The following is a 27,487-nucleotide window of genomic DNA, read 5'->3' as shown; positions in this document are numbered from 1 at the left end:
TCCATCCAACGGCCATCGTGCTTCTTCAATCTCTGCTCTTCCTGCTCCAGTCGCTCAAACAAGCGTCGGCGGGACTGCCTGCTCCCTCCTCCCCGCGGCCGGTTGTGCTGCCGCGCAGGCCTCACCGCCCCACCGTACTCCCATCGCTGGCCTAGCCATCCCTCTACTCACCCACACAGCCACACCTGCTGTTATTCTCCGGCGAGGGTAGACGAACCAGTAAACCCGTGTACAGTCGTACTCCCCTCCGCGTGGGAAACAACTGCCGAGTCTTCCCTGCCTCCGTGTCGTTCGCTTCCTAGGCCTCGCCGTCGTCCATCGCCCTAGTGCTCTCGGCGCGGCGTGGTTAACGTGGTCAAGGAATGGCTTCCATCGGACATGGATTGTACATGGAGAGGCTGACAGCTGGGTCCATGGCCGCAGCAAGGAAGTGCCTTATTATTACGCGCAAAATAATTATTCCTCCACCTGACATCTGGGACCCACCGGAAGAGCCTCTGTATTTCGCGAAAAAAACGTGCCCCCAGCTGACATGTCGGACCCACCAGCTATCTTCACACGCAAGGAAGTGCCTCCTTATTACGCACAAAAAAATGAATACTCCCCCTGCCAGCTGGAACCCAGCATAGTGGGAGGCTAACTTATGGGCCTACCAAGTTGACGGGGACTGAGGGCTTTGTCAACTTAGTCAATATGAACGATTCTAGCTTCTGTTACCGTACGATGTTCATCCAACAGCCGTAGTGCTTCTTCAACCTCTGGTCTTCTTGCTCCAGCCGCCCAAACCAGCGCCGGTCGTGCCTCGTGCTCCTGCCTCCCGTGGCCGATTGCGATGCGGCGGAGGCCTCACCGCCCCCTACTACTCCCACCGCAGGCCAGGCCATCCCTCTACTCACCCACACTCCCTGTTATTCTGCGACGACGGCAGCCTCACACCGCAGCGAACCAGTGAACCCTCGTACTCCTCTACGTGTGGGCATCCACTGTCGCGTCTTCTCCGGCTCCGCGTCGTCCCCTTCCTAGACCTCGCCGTCGTCTACCGCCCTGGTGCTCTCGTCGCGGCGTGGTCAACATGGTCAAGGAACGGCTTCCATCGGACGTGGATTGTATGTGGAGAGGCTGACAGCTGGGTCCATGGCCGCGGCAAGGAAGTGCCTCCTTATTACGCGCAAAATAATTATTCCTCCACCTGACAGCGGGAACCCACCGGATGGGCCACCATATTTCACAAAAAAATGTTTCCCCCTGACTGCTGGGACCCACCAGGTACACCTTCGCACGCAAGGAAGTGCGTCCGGGCAACAAAAAAACGTTTCGCCCCCTGACTGCTGGGACCCACCAGCTACATCTTCGCATGCAAGGAAGTGCCTGACAGTCGGGACCCACCTGGTTGAAGCGTATGTAGCGTTCTCATTCTGGTCGCGAACGTGTACGTACATACTGGTTGATGTAGAGGTGCGCATGTGTCGTAGATGTAGAGGCACGCACGTGTTATAGTAGAGGCGCGCACGTAGCATGTACACGTACGTACAGCGGCGAGGGTGCAAGAAAGAAAATATGGCCACGTACATACATACGGGCAGGGTCTCTAACGCCTACTCGCGCATATGTACATGGCTGGGCGGAACGAAGAAACAGCGTCGTCGTCGTGTTCATGGGGAGCCAACCGGCTGGGTCGGAACGGAATGCGTGGTCGTGTTCATCGGGAGGGCTTGGACGGAACAGGCGATGGAAATGAGGCCTGGCATACCGCACAACGGAGGAAACGGCCTTGTGTTCGACCGTTCACGTTCGAAACGGGGTCCTATTGATCGGGAGGGGCCTGGCGTACCGCAAAACGGAGGAAATGGACCTCCTACGGTCGAAACGGGGGTCCTGTTGATCGAGAGGGGTGTGGCGTACCGCAAAACGGACGAAACAGACTTGTGTTGGAGCGCTACGGTCGAAACAGGGGTCCTGTTCATCGGAAGGGGTGTGGCGTACCGCAAAACGGACGAAATGGACTTGTGTTGGAGCGCTATGGTCGAAACGGGGGTCATGTTCATCGGGAGGGGTGTGGCGTAGCACAAAACGGGACTCCACAAGATACTGTTCATCTCCACCGTCGACCTCCTCCAGCCTCCACGGGCTACCGTCGACCTCCTCCAGCCTCCACGGGCTCCTGTTCATCCAGCCTCCACCGCGCGCTACTCCACCGGCTACTGTTCAACCACCCCTCCACGGGCACCCCTCCACCGTCTACTGTTCATCCAGCCCTCCACACCACGGGGTCCTGTTCAACCACCCCTCCACGGCCACCCCTCACCGTCTACTGTTCATCCAGCCCTCCACACCACGGGTTCCTGTTCATCCAGAGGCAACACCACCGCTCACTGTTCATCCAACCCCCCCCCCCCCCGCAACGCTCACTGTTCATCCAATCGATCGGCTTCAGTTAGCAGCAGTAGCGAAGGAATCGCTCCATCGGGTTCAGTTAACAGCCATCGATCGATCCCTCGGGTTCAGTAACGCGTAGCCTGCAGTGCAATCGCTCGGGTTCAGTTAGAGCCCAACGCCTCGCTCGGCTTCAGTTAGAGCCAACGCCTCGCACATACGCGCGTACGTACGAGAGAAACGCGCATCGCTCCGCCCCCCGACCTCCCACCGTAACCGGCAACTCCCCGAAATTTTTCTCCCCCTCGCTTCTACCATGATTTTTTCCGTCATGGACGGCCCAAAGAATGTCATGCAGCTGCGTCTCCGGCCCGCCCAGGACGAAAAGCTCATTTTCTGTCATGATTTTCTGTCATAGAAGTAGGAGCCCACCACATCTATGATGATACCGGGTTTTGTCACAATTATCGTCATAGAAGTGTCATATGTATGACAGAAAAAAATTTCGTTCGGCCCAAAATGTCGCGGATGTGTCTTTTTTTTGTAGCGTGTGGGTGTGGTGGGATGTCAGAAACAAATCAAATGCAGAGGAGCGGGCTTCTAGTCCTCATAATTTTTGCCATCGGGTGGAGAAGCTTGTGGTGGAGTTTCATGCATTCAATCCCAACGGAGAGGCAACCTAAACAGGCGGTTCTGCACAAATGAGCAAAGCCTCCTGATGATCATGTGAAAATAAACTTTGATGGGGCTTTTAATGAAGGCTCAAATTCTGGAGGTTGGAGGTATGTGATTCCTGACCAGGCGGGCGATTTTGTGGCTACTGGCGCGGGAAAATCGATGCACCTGAGAGATGCACTTTATTCTGAGGCAGTAGTATGTCTTGCTCCTATCGGTGGGGCTATCAGAATTGGCGCAAATCGAATTATATTCAAGCTTATGCTTCCAGTCTTATGGAGGCTACTAGAATGCTCCTGCATAAGTCACTAGTGAACTTGTGGTCAATGAACATTGAGTGAACCATAAGTACTGAAAATATGAAATGATTATTATTTATTGAGAATACAATGGATGCCCCTCGTCCTCACTTTTACATGGATGAAGTACTAAATAAATACTATGTGGACAACATGAGCTCGGACCAATATGTATCACGTACACATAGGGAAAAAATTGTAGAGCTCCTTCGGCAATTTTGCTCATATTTTCTCCCATACGGCATAGTCATTGCCGTGTGCGGTCACCTTGAAGCCTCCCGGAATGAGGTGTCCCACATCGTATCTTGGCCCGAGCTTGACGATGACCTTGCCGTCGATCTCGGCGAGATAAAGATCGGCGTCGGCCTCTATGATTTGCAACTTGCTTTCACTGTGTATCCCATGTCGGGTCCTGATTGACACCAGGCGATCGATCTCGTCCTTCAGGCCCCAGTCGAAGAAATGATCGTAGAACTGAAGAGTCACAATTAATTTTCATCAGTTGGGTCATGGTTTTCTTATATTTTTATGAACGAAAGAAGAAAAGAAAATTTAGATATGATGTAGTATTGGTAGGATGACTCACGATGCATGGGGTGCCTGGGTGCGTGAGGATGTAGGCATATCCCTGCATGACCCTGTCAGACGGGAAGGGCCACATGTGCTGCGTGGAGCCGGTGTCGTGGTTGTCCACAAAGGTCACCGCCTTGGCGGGCCACCACCCGATCATGCCTGGCGCCTTGCCGTCGGTGCCGCGCAGCCGCCACAGCTCGCCCTCCACGGCCACGTTCAGGATGCCCTTGGTGGTGAAGTCGAACGTGGTAGCGGGGCCTTTGCCGCCAACCTTGTCCACCCAGTTCACCAGCTCCTGCCGGTGCTGGTCCTGGTTGAGGTTGGGCTTGCCGTCACCCCCGTACGCGAGCGACGTCCATATCTCGGCCACGGCGAAGCTGGGCTCCGAGCGGTCAATGTAAATCTTGGCGACGTCCGCGGAGTAGCCCTTGGCGAAGTCGAAGCGCCAGCCGTCGAAGCCGACGTCGGTCCTGAGCCAGTTGAGCCACTCGACGAGCTCCTTCTGGACGCGCGGGTTGAGGTGGTCGATGTCGGGGGCGGCCCCGAAGTCGGCGCCGGTGTCCGGGTTGCCGGTGCCGTCGGCGTAGGGCCGGTCGTCGCGGCAGATCATGTGGGGGCCCCAGTCGAGGCGGGCGTCGGGGGTGCCGCCTTCGAAGATGCAGTAGATGCCCCGGCCGTCCTTGTGCTCCGCGGTGCGGTGGTTGATGACGATGTCGGCGATGGCCTTGACGCCCTTGCCGTGGAGCGCCCCGATGAGGGACTTGAGCTGCGCCTTGTTGCCGTACTTGGAGGCGTCCAGGTCGTAGAGCCGGCCCGGCATGTAGCCTTGCTCGGCGACGGACTGCGACGCCGGAGGGAGCCAGACGTGCGTGATGCCGGCGGCGGCGATGTCGTCCACCTTGCCCATCAGGAAGTTGTACCACCCGCCATTGTGCTTCCACGACTCCCAGTTGAAGCCCTACCACAGAACTCGGATCAAAACTCGGTCCAAAACATACATGATCGCGGCACCTGCGATCTGAAGATAATGCTTACAGTTACAGACAACAGACACGATCTTACCTGAAAGAGGACTTGCCCGGATGCCAAGCTGGCCGACAGGCCAAGGAGGACGAGGAAGAGGGACAAGTGTTTGTTCGCCATCTTCTTCAGCTCTCTCTAGTGAGCTTTGGAAGAGGAAGATGGAGAACTGATGCATTCAGCTGGTGTGTCTGGCCAGGTATTTATAATGTGCTGCAGCATGCCGGAAGGCGGCGTGCTCGGCTTGAATGCTCCTTTGGGCCAGTGGATATGTCGGCCGGAGTTTGTTATCGGCCGGTGCGATGAGCTCAAAAGGCAATTCAATGGCCCAAGTGATGGAGCCAGCCTTCGCCTTCCATAAGAAGGCGCCGGCCAAAACGACTGTCAGTTACTCTGTACCTCTGTTTTTTCTGAGGACAGAACACTTGAGCATTTTTCATGGAACAGTGTGCTTTCTTACAAATCATCATCTACTTTTTTTTAGAACAAATCATCCTCTACTAAAACAGTACTGTATAAACCAAACCAAGAAAATTCGCAAGAACATGGAAACTAGTATGTTTTTTTTTTCCTTTTTGAGGAATGAAACTACTAGTCAACCTCATGGCGCCTGCTTACCTGCGCATTTCTGGTTAAGAAACATACATTTGCTGAATAACCCGGATGAGGTGCGTCTCTCGATGCAGATAAAAGTGGACGTGTGGTTCAGAAAGTTTCTAGCGAGTTTCAAACTTTTCTCAGTCCGAAGAGATCAACATATATCCAAATATTCATTAGTTCGATGAGCATTCAATTCGTGGGGGTAGGAGCATGTGGCAAGAAAATATAGATTGTTCACCAAGTTTATCCCATTTAATTTTGTTCACATCCCCAAGGAATTTCGAAGGGAAACGTTTCGAGCCGGGGCACCGGCCGAACTGTTACGCCGGTCTCACGCAAGCCGCGAGATGGATCGTAATCATGCGGCCAGAAACAGCGCACCCCTTCCCTTATCTGCAGCACATATCCTTCTTCCTTCTCCATCGCTCAGCTCCCCTGCCCCATCCCCACAACTCCGTTCCCTGTCCTGCACCACCAGCGCCGCCGCAACTCCGGTCCCTGTCCCGCACCACTGCCTTCGCTGCTGTGACCCTCCTCCTCCTCCTCCTCCCCCCACCCCCTCGCCCTCAATCTCCCTCCTCCCTTTTCCTTTCTCTGATGGGCCACGGCTCGCCCTGAATCCCGTGATCCCCGACGACCATTTCTCATCGGAGATGGACACGACGACAGGGGGAGCCCTGCGATGCCGGAACCAGCATCTATTTTTGCTGCAACCTGCCGGCCAAAACGCTGGAACCGGTCCAGCTCAGAAGCTAAAAACGGACGAGACTAGATGCTACGAGCGGCGAGGTGGATCTCAGTGACGAGCTTCAAATGAGAGGCGACCGGTGCTGCAACCAGCGTGGATTTGAGCTGGAACCGGCCGAAAAAATAGCTGCATCCAGCGTGGATTTTTGCTACCAAAAACAAGGCGTATTCTGACCGGCAAACAGGCATACTGCTGAAAGCTTCAAGCGGCAAGGAAAAAATCTTCAACCGACATAAAAAATGCTTCAACCATGAAAAATCATAAACAAAAAAAGCTTCAACCCGTGGAAAAAATTGGACTTGCGCGGCAAAGGCTTCAACCGGTGTGTAAAAAAGCTTCAACGGGCGAAGGAAAAAGCTTCAAACCATGAGAAAAAGCTTCAATGGGGTGGGAGAACAGTTTCAACCATGGAAAATATTCTTACGAGCGATGCTGGAAAAAGCTTCAACCGCTGTGTGAAAAAGCTTCAACCGCTGTGTGAAAAAGCTTCAACCGTTGAATGAAGAAGCTTCAACCATGGAAAAGCTTCAATGGGCCTGGAAGAAAAGCTTCAAACGTGGAAAATGCTTCAACCGGGAAATAAAAAGCTTCAACCCACAAGGAAAAAAGCTTCCACTAGGCGGCGGCATGATGACGATGTGCGAGCGGGGAGACGCGGCTGGCGGCATGGCAGTGCTACGACGGCGGCGGTTAATTGCAGCAACGACGAAGGGGTCGGCAGTCTTACGACGACGGCGTTTTGCTACAGGTGAGGACGGAGTGCTGCGATGAGGTCTCTTCGCTAGAACCATCGAGCACGGGTGTTGCGAGGACGGCGATTGGCGGCGGCGACGGCGACCGGCGGCAAGGATAGCCGGCGACCAGCGGCGAGGACGCCCGACAAGGACGCGGGAGCACGCGTGGTTGGGGTATGGTGGATGGCGAGTAATCAGGGGGAAGCACGTTAACTCAGCTTGAAGACGACGGGAAGAAAGAAGATGGGATCAGATCGGACGGCTCTGCGCGCATGCATCGGGCGGCTGCGGTGCGACCGGCCGAAACATTCGGCCGGCGCACCGGCGCAGATTACTCGCCAATTTCGAATGGGGCTGCAACTCTGGACGTCATTTCCGTACCAGAAAAAAGTTGCACCTTTGGCTCAAACTTTGGGAGGGATAAGCAGGCGCCATGATAAGCGCTGGCCAGAGACGTTATAGCCAGGCCAAAGCAGATCCAACTGACTCAACAGAACAAACGGAAGAGTGTTTTCACTTGCTACTGTGCTCTCTACAGTCTATGACCTCACGATGCACTATTACGTAGCGCCGCGACCTTCTAGTGTGAAGGTAGCACATCTGCTGTTGGTGTTGTCCTTAGAGACGATGCATGCGATTTCATTGCGGCGGAGAACAGCTTTATGGGCACAATTGTAGATGCATACACGCTGAAGCTTTGGCTATCAATAAGGCTGATTGTAATGGGGAGTATCATATACTAGTATCATGCGTATGATACTAGTGTATGATACTATCTTCCTAATGCATAGTATCACATATTAGTATCATGTACTCCCTCCGTCCCATAATATAAGTCGTTTTTTTTACACTAGCGTAGTGTTAAAAAACGTCTTACATTATGGGACGGAGGGAGTAGCACTTTATTTATTACTCCTTTCATTTCTAAATATTCGTTTTCTAGACATTTTAACAAATGACTACATACGAAGCAAAATGAGTGAATCTACACTTTAAAATATGTCTATATACATCCGTATGTGGTAGTCCGTTTAAAATCTCTAAAAAGACAAATATTTAGGAACGGAGGGAGTATCATGCATGACACATACAGTAGTATAACATTTATTATGATACAATATCATGATGATACTCGACTTTCCCTTTCTTCATTTAATTTAATTACACCTCATCAAAATTGCCTAATTAGTATGCATAATGTTAGCTATGATGCTCCCATTACGACCAACCTAAATTACCAGTCCATTAGGATTGCGCGGGAGTGTAAGAAAATTCGACAGGGAGTGATCAAGTCAATAGGAGTCCCCTTTCTTAATGATTATTTTGATATTTGTAATAATCTCTATTCTTAATGATTGCTTTGATATATTTTTTGTTACTAGAAGACTTTCAATTTATTCACTTTCAATCATGACAGTACAACAAACATAAGAAATAATAAAAATTATATCCAGATCCGTAGACCACCTGACGACGAATACAGGCATTCATGCGAGCCAAAGGCACGCCATCAGCACCGCCCCTCCCCCGCCGAAGCCTAGCAAAACGTGTTGTGCTACCCGCAAAAAAAACTTGTTGTGGTAGACAGTCGGGAAGTTGTCGTACTAAGGCCCATGGAACCAGCACGCCAGAATAGCAACAGCCGCCGACGAAGAGTAGCGTAGATTGGAAGGATCCAACCTGAAGACACGCGAGCGAATACAAACGACAACCAGATCCGAGCAAATCCACCAAAAACAAATCCGGCATGGGGACTAGGCGGTTCAGGAAGCCGCCGCCATCTCACCTTTGTGAGTAGAACAGAAACCCTAACAAAACTCGAAGAAACATCTAAAAATGGAGTATATTCTGATATTCTTTTGAACTATTCAAATATTAAAATTTTATGTTAAGTAAATCATTTTTCCTAATCTTTAATGAAGCATATTATCCACCGCGCCATGTGTTATTCATCGGACCTTATACATCACTATATTCTTTTATTTGATTTCTCAATCAAGATAATTCAATACTTCATCTATATGAAGATTACATTTCAATATAACCAAGCAGTGCCACATTCAAGTGGATTTTATCAGTCTTCTCAAGATGTTTAGCATTTGATGTTATAAATTTTCAAATAAAGATTCATTAATAAACCATCAAAATCTGAGGTAAATCCAAACATATTCTTATAACCACTTCAACAACTATTGTTCAAAACTTTATAAGAAAATCTATCACATAATCCAAAACATAATGTCTTACACAACTCCAGGACATAATAACTATTATTCGATCCTAAGATAAATCTTGAAGATAAACTCCACTAGTCTCAAGTAGCGATCCCATCACCATCCTTGACTAGCATCACGTTCTTATTTCTTCTCAACTTGTGAGCTTTCTGTAGTCCCTGCATTGGATAGCAAATGAGAGCAATTGATCAGTACCAAATAATTGTGACATATAGAAACAAGTAAAATAACATTAACTTTGTATAACGTTTATACCTTTACCGGAAGAATCGTTTTTCTTATCCCCCAAGTACTTCTTGCAGTTATGCTTCTAGTGACCCTTCTATTTGTAGTAGAAACATTCAGTCTCCATAATGGCTTTGCCCTTGTTCTTCTTCTCAGAGACAGTCTTACCAGCACCAGTGGATTTCTTCTTGGACTTGCCCTTCTTCTTCAAACTGGTAGTCTTGTTTACCATCAACACTTCTTTGTTCTTCTGCATCTCAATTTCCGCAGTTTTGAGCATAGCAACCAATTAGTTTGCACTTTGCTCCACCCCGTTCATGTCGTAATTCATGATAAAACCATCGCAAGATGGGGGAGTGAAGCAAGCACAATATCAGTACCGAGTGTTGGTAGAATTCCAACTTCCAATGAAGCAAGTCTATCAACATAGCCAGCAAACTTCACTATATGCTCACTCATTGAGGAACCTTCTTTCATCTTGCACTCAATCAGGGCATTGGTTAATTTAAACCGTTCGGTCCTTGCATGTTTCTTATAGAGTACTTCCAGTGACCCAATTATAAATTGAGTGTTAGATCGTTCAAAACTCTTCTCTAGTTCAGAATCCATGCAAGTTAACATGAGACACTGGACTGCCTCATAGTCATCACTACAAGCAGCATACGCAACTACTTCTTATGATGGTGCATCCTTCGTGGGAGCATCATCCAGGGGCTGATCCAGCACGTACTCCTTTTTAGCACTCCTAAGAACAAATCTCAGGTTTTGGATCCAATCATATAGTTTCCACCATTTGCAGCCAACTTTTCCTTCTCAAGCGTAGGAGCTAAGTTGAACATATTGCGAGCCATTTAATCTACAACGATAAATACACAAATAATTTTAGAGACAATTCATAATTAATATTTCTCTAGTTATTAAAACAAATTTTAATTTAATGTGCACTCCCACTCAAATTAGTATCTCTCATAATTATAGTGAGTGGTTCAAGATCCAAGTCTAATTCTGGGCCATTGATGTTTACATCATTGATGACGAGAATGTTGACCGGGGGCAAACTTTTGCCAATCATATCTCCATATAACTCTTGTTCATCGTTTGATGCTTCGTGCTCCGAGCTCCGAACGATTCTGCTAGAAATTCAAGAAAATCATATGCTAACTACATGCATGGTCTAACCATCCCTGTCTTAGACGTGACGTCCCGTTTGTACTCATGTGGACATGACGCACACCGAAACGCCACGTGTTATAGACGATTGCAACACTTGGAAGAGCACATTTTAACTTGATATTTACTGTGCGAGATCATCCTAATAATAGATTACTGCCCAATCAAAGGGTGCAAATAACAAAGGGATAAACAACTCAGGCCATTCATAATAGGCATGATATGGTATAGCCCTAGGCGCCGTGAGTTCTCCATGACCGTCTTCAATCTCCAGTTTAAGCGAAGTGACGACCAATATTTCGTTGCCGTGATAGCCATTTCAAAAACGTTGTCATGGCGGCAATCTCAGAAAACGCTATGTGGCGGCCGTTTCAGAAAACGTAGTTGTGGCACCAAAATCTAAAATTCTGTTGTGGCATGAAATTATAGCTCCTCGTCCCGCGTCATGTACACCTTTCTCCTCGTCAAGGGCCTCCATGTACGTCTTGCCACCGTCACATGTAACCTATCTCTACTATATTTACATTAAGGTGGCAATCTCGTGGCTCCATCCATCATGTCATGACGCGCATGCCACTTATCATTACAATATATAACCATCTCATATATCAACTCATTATCATGACAAAGACTATACCGCATCATATGCAAACCCTGCAAAACCAAGTTAGACGTCCTCTATCGGTTTGGCAACTTTTAGTTACGTGGCTTCTGATGAAGCTATGTACCTAGGGTAGGGTGATGGACCTGTCCAAACTACCCTCTCCAAGGACATCTCTAGAAGAACCCACCTTTCAATCGACTCAGAAGTGTTTCACTCGGCGGACTCGAAGACACTCGACCATGAAGCCAACCACTCGACAGCCAGGAGATCTAAAGTCGCTCTGCACACAATCGGCCGGTCATTAAGTAGCCTTTATGGTCATCATAGCACTTTATTTGTGGTGTTACCAGTAACGCCCGATCTTAATGTACCTTAAACCCTACATAACTGAGGGCTGGAGGGGTCTGGCAAACTCTATATAAGCCACCCCCCTCCTCAGTGTAAAGGGTTCGCACCCCTGTAACTCATACACACATAATCCAGTCAACCGCCTCCGGGATCCGAGACGTAGGGCTGTTACTTCCTCCGAGAAGGGCCAGAACTCGTAAATCTCTTGCGTATACAACTACTCCATAGCTAGGGTCTTGCCTCTCCATTCCTACCCCCTCCCCCTACACTACTGTCAGACTTAGAACCACGACAGTTGGCGCCCACCATGGGGCAGGTGTCTTAGCGACTTATTGGAGAAGTTGCAATTTTTCCGATCTCCTTCATCATGGTTTCAGTCGGAGCTCTGGTTGAGGGCCGCGAGATCCATCTCGGCGTGCTCACGTTCATCGCCGACGACTCCGCTTGGCTTCAGGAGGCTCCGCTCGACATCGACGCGCTCCCTATCCGCGGGGCGACGCACTTTTGCGTGTGCGTCCGCGGCATCCTCCTGCGGCAACCGTCGACCCAGTATCGGTCGGCTCCTCTGTCATACCCCTCCCTGTTTCCCGCTGGAGCAAGCGCTCCGGTCGGTCGAGGCTTCAGCGGTGGGTGAGGCACGCGGTTGCTCGCCAGTCAGCCAACCCCAAGTCGCGGCGATCGAGCCCGACGAATCTCTCTACGGCCTGTTCGACCTGTCGACTGGCTCCATAGAGACTGCATCCGAGTGCGACAGCAGTGATCTAGCGGTGGAGGTTCTGATGGTCGATGGACCATGCAGTCCTCTCGGTTTTCCCCACACCGACGGAGGCGACGGCGGAGGCGATCCGTCGCATGCCCATGAAGAGTATCTCCCCGAGCCCCTCACTTCGCTGGAGAGGGAAGAACTTCGCAGCCGGAACATGGATGCACTGCACACTCCTATCGTTGGAGAAACCCCCAAGGCTCGTGCCTTAGAGGACGCGCGCTTGGCCAACTTGGCTGAGCGCAGTCGACTGGAGAACCTCCAGCGAGCACTCGACGAGCGTGCGCGGCAACAGGTTCCAGAATCCAGTCGACGTCAACTCTTTCCACCACCGACTTAGGTATATCAAACTCCGATTCAGAATTTAGCAGCTGCAGCCCCCGTATAGCAGAGTCGATTCAGCCTTCCTAGTCAGAGGCTGGCAGAGGCTTGTTACAGATCAAAGCATTACTCCGGGCGGCAGGAGATCAAAATTCAGCTGTATCGCAGTCGCGAAATAGGATTCACAGCAGATCCGTCGCTGCAAATACAGTCCAGTCGGCCCATAGCCCAAGATCGCCCCCGAGGCGTGAGGGACGTGGAGACCGGTGTGATCAGTACAAGAACCGTGAGAAGTATGATCACCAACTCGATCGTGATGATCAACGTCGAGTGCCCACCCCTCCCCCAAGGAGTGGATCGTACGCGCCCCAACAGCAGGATGACAAACGCCATCACAGTGTTGGGCGAAGGATTCCAGTCGACCCCAGGGAACCAGGCTTTGACGCAAGATCCATTATCGTTCAAGGTTTGGTCGAAAGGAACAAAGCTCACCGATAAGGTCATGACAGAGATGTACCCACCAGCAGCAGAGTACACGTCTCAGGACCAAAGTGTTTCAGCAGAGCCATCAGGGCCGCGGTGATTCCTCCCAACTTCAGGTTGGCGACTGGAGTCAGTAAGTTCACTGGTGAGTCCAAGCCTGATACTTGGCTTGAAGACTACCGAGTGGCTGTTTAGATTGGCGGCGGCAACGATGAAGTAGCCATGAAACACCTGCCTCTTATGTTGGAGGGCTCGGCCAGAGCATGGTTGAATCAGTTAGCACCCAGCAGCATTTACACTTGGGAAGATCTTGCTCGAGTGTTTGTCAGAACATTTGAAGGAACTTGCAAGCGACCAGCAGGGTTGACAGAGCTGCAATCTTGTGTGCAGAAGTCGAATGAAACTTTGAGGGATTACATCCAGAGATGGATCACGTTGCATCACACGGTAGAGAATGTATCTGATCACCAGGCAGTCTGTGCCTTCAAGGAAGGCGTTAAGTACAGAGAGCTAAACCTAAAATTCGGTCGAACCGGAGACATGTCTCTGAGTCGAATGATGGAGATTGCCACCAAGTATGCCAATGGTGAAGAAGAGGATCGGCTCCGGAGTGGCAAGCACAAGTCAGTCGCCCACGAAACCGGAGGAGGGAACTCCAGTCGGAAGCAGAAGCGGAAAGCCGAGCCAGCTGCTCCTGGAGAAGCCTTGGCCGTGACTCAAGGAAAGTTTAAAGGGAAGCCCAAAGGGTCTTGGAACCCTAAGAAGGTGAAGGACAAGGAAGGGAATGACGTGATGGATTTGCCGTGCCACATCCACACGAAGAAAGATGAGGAGGGTAAACTCATTTACCCGAAACATACCACTCGACAGTGTCGGCTCTTGATCCAGCAATTCCAGGGGAAACAACCCAAAGATAAGAAAAATGAGTCAGACAAAGTTGAGGACAAAGAAGATAGTGATGATGGATATCCCCAGGTCAATTCCACCCTGATGATTTTTGCTGATGTTGAAAGCAAAAGTCGATTGAAAGTTATCAACCGAGAAGTGAATATGGTTGCTCCGGCGACACCCAGTTATCTGAAATGGTCTCAGACTGCCATCACATTCGACCAGTCCGATCATCCGACACACATAGCCACCCCTGGGAGGCAAGCTTTGGTGGTCGACCCAGTCGTCGAAGGCACTCGACTGACTAAAGTTTTGATGGATGGTGGCAGTGGCCTGAATATACTATATGCAGAGACGTTGAAAGGGATGGGTATTCCGATGTCCAGACTCAGTACCAGCAACATGAGTTTCCATGGAGTCATTCCTGGAAAGAAGGCTGAGTCACTCGGCCAAATTGCTCTTGATGTGGTTTTCGGTGATTCCAAGAATTACCGCAAAGAAAAGTTGACGTTTGAAGTTGTGGATTTCCAGAGTGCTTATCACGCTATTTTGGGCAGGCCAGCTTATGCACGTTTCATGGCTCGACCATGTTATGTGTACCTCAAATTGAAGATGCCTGGTCCCAAAGGTGTGATCACTATTACTGGCAATCGGAAGAAGGCGGAAGAGTGCTTTCAGAAAGGCTCAAAGATCGCCGATGCTCAGATGGCAGTGGTAGAGCTGCAGGAATACCAGAAAACTGCAGACCCGAGTGATTTGTTGCGAGCCAAGAAGCCCGCTACGGAATCAGCATTTCAGTCGTCCGGTGAGACAAAACCGATTCACATTCACCCGACCGACCCCAGTGCTGCTCCGACTCATATCTCTACAACACTCGACTCCAAATAGGAAGAAGCGCTCATCCAGTTCCTCCGTGAGAACTGGGACATCTTCGCATGGAAGCCTTCTGACATGCCGGGTGTTCCCAGGGGGCTGGCTGAGCACCGTCTACGAGTCGACTCAAAAGTGAAACCTGTCAAAGAACATCTTCGACGGTCCGCCGTCCAGAAAAGAAAGGCCATTGGCGAGGAGGTGGCTCGGCTCTTAGCAGCGGAGTTTATCCGAGAGATTTATCACTCCGAGTGGCTCGCCAATGTTGTCATGGTCCCCAAGAAGGACAAGTCACTTCGCATGTGCATCGACTTCAAACATATCAATCGGGCCTGCCCGAAAGATCATTTTCCTCTCCCCCGCATCGACCAAATAGTCGACTCGACTGCGGGATGTGAGCGCCTGTCTTTTTTAGACGCCTATTCCGGTTACCATCAGATCCGTCTGTATGGACCCGATGAGATCAAAACAGCTTTCATCACTCCATTCGGGTGCTTCTGTTATGTCACCATGCCATTCGGCCTCAAGAATGCCGGAGCCACGTTCATGAGGATGATTCAGAAGTGTTTGCTCACTCAAATCAGTCGGAATGTGGAAGCATACATGGATGATATTGTGGTCAAGTCACGGAAAGGTTCCGACCTGCTGACTGACCTTGCAGAGACATTTGCCAACCTCAGGAGGTATGATATCAAGCTTAATCCATCAAAGTGCACATTCGGAGTTCCTGGCGGAAAGTTACTCGGTTTTCTCGTTTCCGAACGAGGAATCGACGCCAATCCAGAAAAAGTTGGTACTATACTCCGAATGAAACGTCCTGTGCGTGTGCACGATGTCCAGAAGCTTACTGGTTGCTTGGCCGCTTTAAGTCGATTCATCTCTCGTCTCGGTGAAAAGGCATTGCCTCTTTACCGACTGATGAAGAAGTCAGACAAGTTCGAGTGGACTCCTGAAGCTGATGCAGCGTTTGCAGAGCTAAAAGCCCTGCTCTCCACCCAGCCGGTGCTTGCTGCCCCGATCAGCAAAGAGCCTTTGCTGCTTTACATTGCAGCCACGGGACAAGTCGTCAGTACAGTACTTACGGTCGAGCGGGAAGAAGAAGGAAAAGCCTTTAAAGTTCAGCGCCCAGTATATTATGTTTCTGAAGTTTTGACCCCATCAAAGCAAAGATACCCTCATTATCAGAAGCTTGTATATGGGATTTATATGACCACGAAGAAGGTTGCTCATTACTTCTCTGACCATTCCATTACAGTCGTCAGCGACGCTCCATTGTCAGAGATTCTGCACAACAGAGATGCAACTGGTCGAGTGGCAAAATGGGCGATTGAACTCCTTCCCCTAGATATCAAGTTTGAGGCAAAGAAAGCCATCAAGTCCCAAGCAATAGCAGATTTCATCGCCGAGTGGATTGAACAGCAACTGCCGACTCAAGTTCACTCGGAGCACTGGACCATGTTCTTTGATGGTTCTAAGATGCTGAATGGTTCCGGTGCTGGGGTAGTGTTGGTTTCCCCCGAGGAGATAAGCTCAGATATGTGCTCCAGATTCACTTTGATTCCTCCAATAACGAAGCAGAATACGAAGCACTTTTGTATGGGTTGCGTATGGCCATTTCACTCGGCGTCCGTCGCCTCATGGTCTATGGCGACTCAGATTTGGTGGTTAACCAAGTGATGAAGGAGTGGGACGTCAGAAGTCCGGCCATGACTGGTTACTGCAATGCAGTGAGAAAGCTAGAGAAGAAATTCGAGGGGTTAGAGCTTCATCATATACCCCGACTGAAAAATCAAGCGGCTGATGATTTGGCAAAAATAGGTTCCAAGAGAGAAGCCATTCCCAGTAATGTGTTTTTGGAACACATCCACACACCATCAGTTCAAGAGGATCCTTTCACCGAAGAAGCCCCGCAGCCAAAAAGTGTCACGGATCCGACTGAAGTTGAGGTCCCAGCTGTGGTCGACCTGATCATGGAAGTTTTGGTCATCACTCCCGACTGGACAGTGCCGTACATCGCGTATATCCTAAGGAAAGAGCTCCCAGAGAATGAAGAAGAGGCTCGACAGATCGTCCGTCGATCCAAGGCCTTTACTGTGATAAAGGGACAGTTGTACAGGGAAAGCGCGACTGGAGTCAGTCAGAAATGTATAACACCAGAAGAAGGTCAGATAATTCTTGACGATATCCACTCGGGGACCTGTGGTCATCATGCGTCCTCTCGGACCATTGTGGCTAAAGCATACCGAGCGGGGTTTTACTGGCCAAGAGCAAATGAAATGGCGAAGGAGATAGTCGACAAGTGTGAAGGATGTCAGTTCTATTCCAATATGTCACACAAACCCGCCTCAGCCTTGAAGACCATTCCACTCGTCTGGCCCTTCGCCGTTTGGGGATTGGATATGGTTGGACCACTGAGAACTGGCAGGAGCGGCTTCACCCATGTACTGGTGGCAGTCGACAAGTTCACTAAGTGGATTGAAGCCAAGCCTATCAAGAATCTTGATACCTGCACTGCTATCAGCTTCATCAGAGAGTTGATATTCAGATATGGAGTTCCGCACAGCATCATCACTGATAATGGGTCAAACTTCGATTCCGACAAATTCAGAGCCTTTTGCGCTTCTCAAGGCACGCGAGTCGACTACGCTTCCGTCGCTCACCCCCAGTCGAATGGACAAGCAGAAAGAGCAAACGGCCTAATTCTCAAAGGACTGAAACCCCGGTTGATGCGTGATCTCAAACACGCAGCAGGCGCGTGGGTCGACGAACTTCCATCAGTTCTTTGGGGATTGAGGACTACTCCTAATCGGTCAACTGGGCGAACTCCATTCTTTCTGGTCTATGGAGCTGAAGCAGTTCTGCCGAGTGACCTGCTTCACAATGCACCCCGAGTCGAGCTCTAATCTGAAGATGAAGCAGAACAAGCCCGGCAGGACGCAGTCGACCTTCTAGAAGAAGAAAGAGAGATGGCCATGATCTGATCGACTATCTATCAGCAGGACTTGCGCTGATTCCATGCCAGAAATGTGAAGAGTCGAGCATTCCAAGAAGGAGACTTGGTCCTCCGAGTGGATCAACAGAAGCCACATAAACTCGCCCCTACTTGGGAAGGCCCCTTCATCGTCACCAAAGTTCTCCACAATGGAGCGTACCATCTTTACAATGTCGATCGCCAGATTGATGAGCCACGAGCTTGGAATGCGGAGCTGCTCCGCCCCTTTTATACTTAAGTACTCACTCGGATGAGATGTAATAAAAAGTACCTCTGTAGTTTGTTTATCAAAGACAAGAGTGTTATAATTTTCCCAGTGATTGTTGTTGCTTTTGTTTACGTGAGAAATCCCAAGTGGGTGGCTTAGCTGCGAATCCGTTTCGCCTAAGTTTGTAAAAAAAATCCTACCGAGTGACGAGCAAGCCTCTCACTCGGGGGCTTAGCTGCGAATCCGTTTCGCCTAAGTATTTAAAAATCCTACCGAGTGAGAGCAAACCTCCCACTCGGGGGCTTAGCTGCAGTCCAGTACTCGCCTAAGTATTTGAAAATCCTACCGAGTGGAGAGCAACCTCCCACTCGGGGCTTAGCTGCAGTCCAGTACTCGCCTAAGTATTTGAAAATCCTACCGAGTGGAGAGCAACCTCCCACTCGGGGGCTTAGCTGCAGTCCAGTACTCGCCTAAGTATTTAAAAATCCTACCGAGTGGAGAGCAACCCTCCCACTCGGAGGCTTAGCTGCAGTCCAGTACTCGCCTAAGTATTTGAAAATCCTACCGAGTGGAGAGCAACCCTCCCACTCGGGGGCTTAGCTGCAGTCCAGTACTCGCCTAAGTATTTAAAAATCCTACCGAGTGAAGAGCAAACCCTCCCACTCGGGGGCTTAGCTGCAGTCCAGTACTCGCCTAAGTATTTAAAAAATCCTACCGAGTGGAGAGCAACCCTCCCACTCGGGGGCTTAGCTGCAGTCCAGTACTCGCCTAAGTATTTAAAAATCCTACCGAGTGGAGAGCAACCCTCCCACTCGGGGGCTTAGCTGCAGTCCAGTACTCGCCTAAGTATTTGAAAATCCTACCGAGTGGAGAGCAACTCTCCCACTCGGGGGCTTAGCTGCAGTCCAGTACTCGCCTAAGTATTTGAAAATCCTACCGAGTGGAGAGCAACTCTCCCACTCGGGGGCTTAGCTGCAGTCCAGTACGCGCCTAAGTATTTAAAAATCCTACCGAGTGGAGAGCAACCCTCCCACTCAGAGGCTTAGTTGCAATCCAAGTACTCGCCTAAGTATGAAATCCATTCTGATCCGCAAGGATGACGAGGTGCAGGTCGACTGCCGCCTTCCCCTTTGGAGCTACGCCACAAATACAACATGCGCTCCATTCCGATCTGCAAGGACGACGAGGTGCAGGTCGACTGCCGCCTTCCCCTTCGGAGCTAGGCCACAAATACAACGTGCGCTCCATTCCGATACACAAGGACGGTTAGGTGCAGGTCGACTACTACCTTCTCCTTCGGAGCTACGCCACAAATACAACGTGCGCTCTGCAAGTCGACGAGGTGCAGGTCGACTGATGCCTTCTCCGTAGGAGCTACGCCACAAATACAACATGCGCTCCATCCCGATCCGCAAGGACGCAGGTCGACTGCAATCTATGCTCCATCCCTACCCGCAAGAGAGATGAAGTGCAGGTCGACTGGATTTTCCACTTCAGAGCTGTGTCTCAAGCACTAAAGTGTATTCCGAGTGAAGAACAAAGTTTGCTCGAAGGAAAATGGAAGCATATTCAACGATAAGCCAAGTTTAGATAACATCCTATGGATTCAGAAGTGCTCAGGCGTCAAGCCTGTAAAAGTTTATCGGTTACAAAACCGCTCGGCATTCCGAGGCAATTTAAGGCGAAGCATAGAAGTTTTTCTTACTCCTCAAGTGGAGGACTAGAGGGCGCGACAAACTGGTCCAAGTCAATTCCGTCAGCAATCCGAGTGGCAGCAGCAATGAAGGTCTCCATGAAAGATTGGAAGTCGTGCTTCTTGGTATTGGCAACTTTGATGGACGCCAGCTTTTCCTCTCGCGCATCCTTGCAGTGAACGCGGACCAGGGACAGGGCAACGCCAGCGCCGCACCTGGCAGAAGACTTCTTCCATTCTTGCACTCAACCTGGAACTTCATTCAGTCGAGTCATTAGAGACTCGAGGACATTTTGAAGCATCGCTCCTGGCCAGAGTGTCGTGTCAATTCGCAACGCCGCAACCTTCAGTCGAGCAAGGTAGTCAACCACACCAGCAACACGAGACTCCAGTCGGAGCACGTTCATAGCAGTTTCATCCTTCACAGGAGAGTTAATGGGGTCCAAGCTTGTCTCCACTCGACTGGTCTCCTCCTCGAAGTTTTGGCAGAATTCTGTAAACACAATTCAAAGATAAACCAGCAGTTCTACGATAAGTCGATGATAACAAGTCAGTCGGGTAGGAGAGATTACCCTCAAGCATGATGAATAACTTCTTGGCGAGCCCTCCCAGATAAGCCTCCAGATCGTTCCTCTTCCCCACCAGTTCACTAGCCTTGTCATTCAGAGCTATCTTATCATTCTTCAGACGGTTGACCTCCTTGTTGGCCGCGTCGAGAGCAGCTTTCAGATTGGCGTTCTCCTCTTCAAGTTTACCGACTGAAGCCAGTTTTTCTTCCGCAAGCTTCGTTTTGTCCAAAGCCGCCTTCTGCGCCTCGGCAAGGTCATGGTCCTTCTTCTTCAGAGCCTCCTTCATTTTATCTGCAAAATGACAATGAGATCAGAATCAGGAATGGGCAGAAAGATAAAGACAATCGTCAAGTTCTCACCAGCCATACCTTTTGCTTCGTCTTTCGCATTCTGAAAGTTCTCCTGAACAAGCTTCAAGTCAAGGTCGAGCTGGATCTGTTTGTTTTCCAATTCAGTATAGCGAGCCACAAGCTCGCAAGATTTCTGCGAAGGGTCAGTCGACAGACATCAAAGATAGGTTGCTTCCGAGTGACTAAGAGAAAAATCGTAACATTTCTAAGACTACAGCCGAATCAAAATATTCAACAGTAGTCTCGGGGACTACACCCAGTGGGTGCACTCAGCGTGCCCCCACTGGTTCTACCGACTTGGTCCGATCAGTCGACCGAAAGAGACAAAGAGGTTATGATCCTAAACCATAGCTAACTGCCAGCAGTCAGCCATGGTCTCATCATGATCTACCAAAAAAACACAGGTTCTTCAGACCTTAGTCGACTGCCAGCAGTCGACCATGGTCTCGGGGACCACACCCAGTGGGTGCACTCAGCGTGCCCCCACTGGTTCCAAGATTCCATTCGACATGGTCCGACCAGACCGAGTGAAGAAGTTAGAGTGAAGAAATTCAAAATACAAAGACTACAGTCGACTGCCAGCAGTCCACCATAGTCTCGGGGACTACACCCAGTGGGTGCACTCAGCGTGCCCCCACCAATCCAAAAATTCAATCGACACACCCAGTGGGTGTACAGATACAAAGATCTTCGGAAAGAAAGTCTTCAGATAGCATATCCTAACAGAACAAGCGGTGACCAACTAACCTGGACGTTGCTCTAAAGGGCTGAGCTAGCATCATAGGCCGCTTGGCTGGCTTCCCGGACCGCCTTCACCTGCTCCATCATGATCCCCGCCTGGCGTATAGCCTCCTTAGCAGCACCCACTTGGTCCTCTGGGACGTGGTGTGTGGCGAAAAGGGAGGGCGGGTCAGCAGTCGACGACGAAGGCCGAACACTCGTCAGCGGCACAGCGAAGGACACGGAATTCCGAGTGATATTGCCACCCTCTTGAACCGATGTCTCAGGCACTGATGTAATCTGAGTAGTCTTGCCAGCCGGCGCCTTTCTATTCCTCCTCGGCCTCAGTGGCGCCTCGTCGTCATCATCAGGGAGATCAATGACATGAGGAGGAGCTACAGGAAAAATCCAAAGTTAAAAACGAAAATCCAATCGACCAAAAGTGAAACTACAGAAATCGTACCAAGGTTGGAGGTGACAGCGTCTTCCATTTCCTGGTCTTCGTTCCTAGCGGAGGTCTCGGAGGTAGCAGCACTGCAGATTTCAGAAACCAGTCGGTTAGTCAATGAGTCGACCAAGAGTCTGTCCATGCTAAACGAGAAAACACAAGTTCTGCTGTTACCCAGAAATGGTGGGAATGGTCATTCTCATCTTGGGCAAGGCCTTCGGCGGCTTTGATGACGCCGCCCGCGGATGCTTCGGCGCTTTTTCAGTCGGCGCCGGAGAAGCCGTCCGAGGGCGTTTTGACGACTGCCCAACAGGCGCAGCCGCTTTGCCACGCTCGCTCGCGGGGTCGTGGGTAAGCTTGGATCGCCTTTCCGTGCGAGGAGGATCGACTTCCTCCTCCTCCTCTCCACTGGAGCCGTCGTCATCCTCTTCCCCCTCACCATCAGATTGCCACTCCTCCTCACTTTCACCTCCGCTCGCCTCCTCCTCCTCGGTCTGTTCTTGCGCCCCGTTGGGCATCGAGTACATCTCAGTAATGGTCTAGAAGACAACAAACAAGACAAAAGTCAGTCGATTGATTTTAAGCAAACAGAATGAAGAAAGCAAGGCCACAGTCAGAGATGCAGAATTGGACCTGATCTACTTCATACGATTGGTCGAGTGGAGGAATCCTCCTGGCTCCTCGGGGGTTGTCTTTGTTCCCTGTGATACTTGACAACCACCCCTCCAACGTAGCCTCGTCGACCTCCTCCGGGTGAATCCGAGTGGTGTCATCGAGACCCGAATACATCCACATCGGATGGTCACGAGCTTGGAGCGGTTGGATACGTCTCCGGAGGAAGACCTCTAGCAAATCCATACCAGTCACCCCGTCGCGGACAAGCTGAACCACTCGACCAACCAACACTTTGACTTGTGCCTTCTCTTCCGGTGTCACTTTCAGAGAGGAAGGTTTTTCTGCTCGGTTCAGGGAGAAAGGGGGAAGACCCGTCGCCTGTCCTGGGGTCGGCTGGTCTCTGCAGTAGAACCAGGTCGACTGCCACCCGCGGACTGAGTCAGGAAGAGTCATAGCTGGAAAAGAACTTTTGCTTCTCATCTGGATCCCAAGACCCCCGCACATCTGAATCACTTGCGTCTTATCGTCACTCGACTTGGCTTTCTTAACCGACTGAGAATGACAAGTGAAAATGTGCTTGAAGAGGCCCCAATGAGGACGGCAACCCAAGAAATTCTCGCACAAAGACACGAAGGCAGCAAGATACACGATGGAATTTGGAGTAAAGTGATGGAGTTGCGCTCCGAAAAAGTTCAAGAAACTCCGGAAAAAAGGATGAGGGGGCAGGGAGAATCCGCGGTCGACGTGAGTGGCGATAAGGACACACTCACCCTCGAGAGGCTGCGGCTCGATCTCGTTCCCCGGGAGGCGCGCAGATTCGTGAGGAATGAATTCCCCATCGACCAGCTGATCAATGTCTTCCTGACGAATCGCCGAGGGCATCCAATCTCCCTGGATCCAGGCCCGCTGCAAGGCAGACCTCGAGGAAGATCCGCCCCGGCCGGACTTCTTCGCCTTCGCCTGCGCCGTCGCCTTCTTCGCACGCTCCAGGGCCGCCGTCTTCTCCTTCACCATTGCCGCAGACGAAGCTCGAATGGACCGACGGCACCGGGACGAGAGCAGAGGTGGCGGAGGAATTTGAGAAGAAAGAGGAAAAATGAAGGCGCACTATTCAAAAGCCCTGGGCCAGCGGCTTATATGGAGTTGTTCCGAGTGACTGACCTGTAGGCCCAGACGGTCTTGTCAAATCCCGCAAGTCGCATGCACGATACATGGCGAAAAAGGTGGCACGGAGATCGAGGCATCTCCACCCTATCCCGTCCGATTACTGCGGCATCCTCCACCTCGCGCGCTTCCCAAAATTCGAATCCCGCAAAATCCGCGAGCAGCAGAACAACTTGTCAGACGGAGGATCTCCTCCACACCGTCACTCGGAGCTTTTCAAGTAAAGAAATTCACTCGACTGAAACCAAGAATGGATCAAGGCGACCGAAAAAAGAGTTGGTGTCGTTACTTAAGTTCATGGATCCAGAACAAGATACACTCATAGCACGGAAAATGGGTCGGAAGAGTTCTCAACTCCTTCCCCACTCAAACCTCGATCCATTCGGGAGCTAATGATGAAGCTATGTACCTAGGGTAGGGTCATGGACCTGTCCAAACTACCCTCTCCAAGGACATCTCTAGAAGAAACAACCTTTCAATCGACTAAGAAGTGTTCCACTCGACGGACTCGAAGACACTCGACCATGAAGCCAACCACTCGACATCCAGGAGATCTAAAGTCGCTCTGCACACAATCGGCCGGTGATTAAGTAGCCTTTATGGTCATCATAGCACTTTATTTGTGGCGTTACCAGTAATGCCCGATCTTAATGTACCTTAAACCCTACATAACTGAGGGCCGGAGGGGTCTGGCGAACTCTATATAAGCCACCTCCCACCTCAGTGTAAAGGGTTCGCACCCCTGTAACTCATACACACATAATCCAGTCGACCGCCTCCGGGCTTCGAGACGTAGGGCTATTACTTCCTCCGAGAAGGGCCTGAACTCGTAAATCTCTTGCGTATACAACTACTCCATAGCTAGGATCTTGCCTCTCCATTCCTACCCCCCTACACTACTGTCAGACTTAGAACCACGATAGCTTCTAGGGTTTCCGAATAAACCTAGTTACTTACGTGCACACCATAAAGTGATAATCCTTGTTGCTAGATTAACTTTCGGTGTGTGTGAAAGAAGAGACTTAATTAAAAATATCGTTTTCCCACACTAAACCTCATCTAATATGCGTGACCCCCTAGAAGATCATCCATCTTCATCGCCCTCTTGCGTACACAACAATTCACTATTCTTGACTATGGTGAAGCCCAAGGAATTGTTAGAAGGTAATCAACAGCTAGAGTCGAGCGATTGTAAGAACCTTGTGAAAAGCGACACCATGTTGTTAATGAACTGAACTGAAACAACACTCAAGGGATGCATAGCAAGAACATCATCCCTCACAATCACATGTGATCAAGGTCGAAATTTGCATCTACTCATAGAACCGCTCTGATACCACTGTTGGAAAACATAGTAGAAAACATAAAAATTGCCCTACGAACACGTAGAAACAGTATGAAGATGCATATCGGGTTTGGATCAATGATCTTTACCGACTGCGGAGTATAGAAAAAGTAGATGAGTCGGTGTAGATCGTACTTGGAGTCCCTCAAGTGTCGATGACAATCCCGCAAACCGCCCTCAAACGATCCCTTGAACAGAAGACCGAAAGCACGGTCTCTCTACTTGGTTGCAAGTGTACGGTATTTGTGATCCGACGGCGCTACGCTGTCCAGAGCTAGTGGTCGCTAGAGAATTAGAGGCAAAAGATTAGAACCACACAGGAATTCTAATTATGAGGATTAGAGGTGGCTAGGCTAGCTCTAATTAGTTAACTAGGACAAACTAGAACTATAACTAGATCAACTAGAGGAGGCTCCAAAACTTGTGTATCCAATAAAGCAAGATCCCCTAGTATATATAGGTTGGAGGGAAGGGAGAGGGCACACACCAAGAGGGGAAAGCGCCAGCCATAGGGGGGGAGTAGGACTCCTCCCCAAGTCCAATCCCCCCCACCTCCTACAAGAAAGGGGGTTGCCTTCCTACTTGGGCCCTTGTGGCCCAAGTTGCCTTCAACCTCTTGGCCTTTTTAGGCCCATTGCTATTTCAATCAAATATAAAATGTTCTAAATATTTTTAGACCATTATATATATAATTTAACATTTACAAAAATATTTTCCACCTATATATATTTATCGGTAATACTAGGTATTGCCCGATATCCACCGAAACCCTTCCGGTGACCCCGAAACGCTTCCGAAACCTCTCGAAACTATTCCCGATATTAATGAAACAATTTAAAAAAAATTCTCATTACTCCTGTAACACTAATACTCAATATATCATGATTACCATAAGCTTATGATCCCGTAGGTTCAGTAAGTCATAGACATGAACGAAATCCCTTCGTTCAATGACCGATAGCAGATAGCGGAACCTTGGACATCCATATCGATCCCTATGATTACAGGAATGATATTCGAGTGAACCTTTAGTTATCATGTGATGTTCCATTTTCTTTGTGATATTTTACTAAACCCGTTGTGCGTCGGTATCCACCTAAGTCATAACCATACTCACTATACCGTTGCTCTCGTTATCGGTTTTGTTTTTCTTTCTTGCTAGACGATGATAGGCGTCGTCTAACCGAGAGATCCCTAAGAATATATCTCCATCATCGGAGGAGCAAAGCCCACTCTCGAGCTATCCGGTCACTTGTCAAACTTTCCGGTGAACTTGAAACTTGTCATTATGATCACCTTGTTACAGATGATGTTTGAGCAACCCCAAAGCCCACAGTCTAGTAGGAATTGACCGAGACACTCTCATGGTCTGAGGAACTAAAACACCTGATAACACTCCATGTTATAACATATGATTTTAGACGATATAATCACAAAGTATAACATACAAGTATTGGGTCGATTCAATATGATTGGTCTTCTAACGTCATACCCTCAATATTGTTTTAGGACTATCGTTACACTAAACAATATCCTAAGATCTGGAAAACATGATCACCAACAACTCTTAAGCCAGTCTTAGAGGCAAGACCGGGACCTATTGTTAACCATTTATCATTTCACACGTGCATATGATTTTTCCACTGAATTGCATATTCCAAGAGCATGGCAGTTATAACATGAAATATAAACTATTAATTATGAATAATGGAAACATAATAATATAATAGTATTTCCTCTAGGGCATATTTCCAACAACTTGGGTGGACCCTTGGCTCCCGGGTGGTGACACCCGAAGGCATAGAACACCAAAGGGATTGTCTCTATTACACAATATGGGTGATCTTCTTGACCCAGTCTCTGGTGGTTGGGATGTTGCACTGGTCCAGGATACCTTCACTAGTGCATAATCAGCCTTTAGTCCCGGTTTGTAAGGGAATTTAGTCCCGGTTCTCGACCCGGGACTAAAGGGTGCGGACTAAAGCCCCCCCACCCTTTAGTCCTGGTTCGTCACGGCTCAGGACCAAAGGCCCACCACATGGCACGAGCCCGCACCGGGAGCTGGGGGACCTTTAGTCCCGATTGGTGATACCAACTGGGACTAGGGGTTTAGGGGTTTAGGTTTTTATGATTTATGAATTATGGTTTAATTTTCATTTTCATTTTGTGATTTACATTTAATTGTTTTTCATTTTAAATATAGTTTACGCTACTGTAGTCGTACGTCAAGTTCCACTTCTACCACATACCTTACACATCATATATAATAGAATTTCTCATACGGCCAATCATATACCATATTTCTCATACGACCATGCATACACACACACACACACATACACACACACACACACACACACATATATATATATATATATATATATATATATATAATTTCTCCTACAATTTGTAGATCATTACATGCAAGCATTAGGTGTAATTGTATTCTCCTTTG

At 49.5% G+C, this 27,487-nt stretch overlaps 1 protein-coding gene across 1 annotated transcript; it reads right to left on the bottom strand.

Annotated features, from left to right (window-relative positions):
- Positions 1 to 3,397: 3,397 nt before the first annotated feature.
- Positions 3,398 to 5,194, bottom strand: LOC123138357 (alpha-amylase type B isozyme). The gene is made up of 3 exons (XM_044558321.1): positions 4,983 to 5,194; positions 3,934 to 4,878; positions 3,398 to 3,821 (listed from the first exon to the last, which is right to left on the bottom strand). The coding sequence occupies exons 1-3, from the start codon at positions 5,061 to 5,063 to the stop codon at positions 3,570 to 3,572; spliced, it is 1,278 nt and encodes a 425-aa protein (XP_044414256.1). The 5' UTR covers positions 5,064 to 5,194; the 3' UTR covers positions 3,398 to 3,569.
- Between the last annotated feature and the right edge of the window lie 22,293 nt (positions 5,195 to 27,487).

Source organism: Triticum aestivum, chromosome 6B (genome assembly GCF_018294505.1).
Source record: "Triticum aestivum cultivar Chinese Spring chromosome 6B, IWGSC CS RefSeq v2.1, whole genome shotgun sequence".
In the NCBI taxonomy this organism is placed as follows: Eukaryota; Viridiplantae; Streptophyta; class Magnoliopsida; order Poales; family Poaceae; genus Triticum; species Triticum aestivum.
Note: the sequence above shows the minus strand (reverse complement) of the source record. Positions and strands in the feature narration are given on the sequence as shown.

What these genes read in the sequence shown, in the direction of transcription:
- LOC123138357 (XM_044558321.1), bottom strand. Translation starts at nt 5,063, where the DNA reads ATGGCGAACAAACACTTGTCCCTCTTCCTCGTCCTCCTTGGCCTGTCG. An exon ending in CCGGGCAAGTCCTCTTTCAG is followed by an intron (nt 4,879 to 4,982) that starts GTAAGATCGTGT and finishes GTTCTGTGGTAG; the next exon opens with GGCTTCAACTGGGAGTCGTG. An exon ending in ACCCAGGCACCCCATGCATC is followed by an intron (nt 3,822 to 3,933) that starts GTGAGTCATCCT and finishes GTGACTCTTCAG; the next exon opens with TTCTACGATCATTTCTTCGA.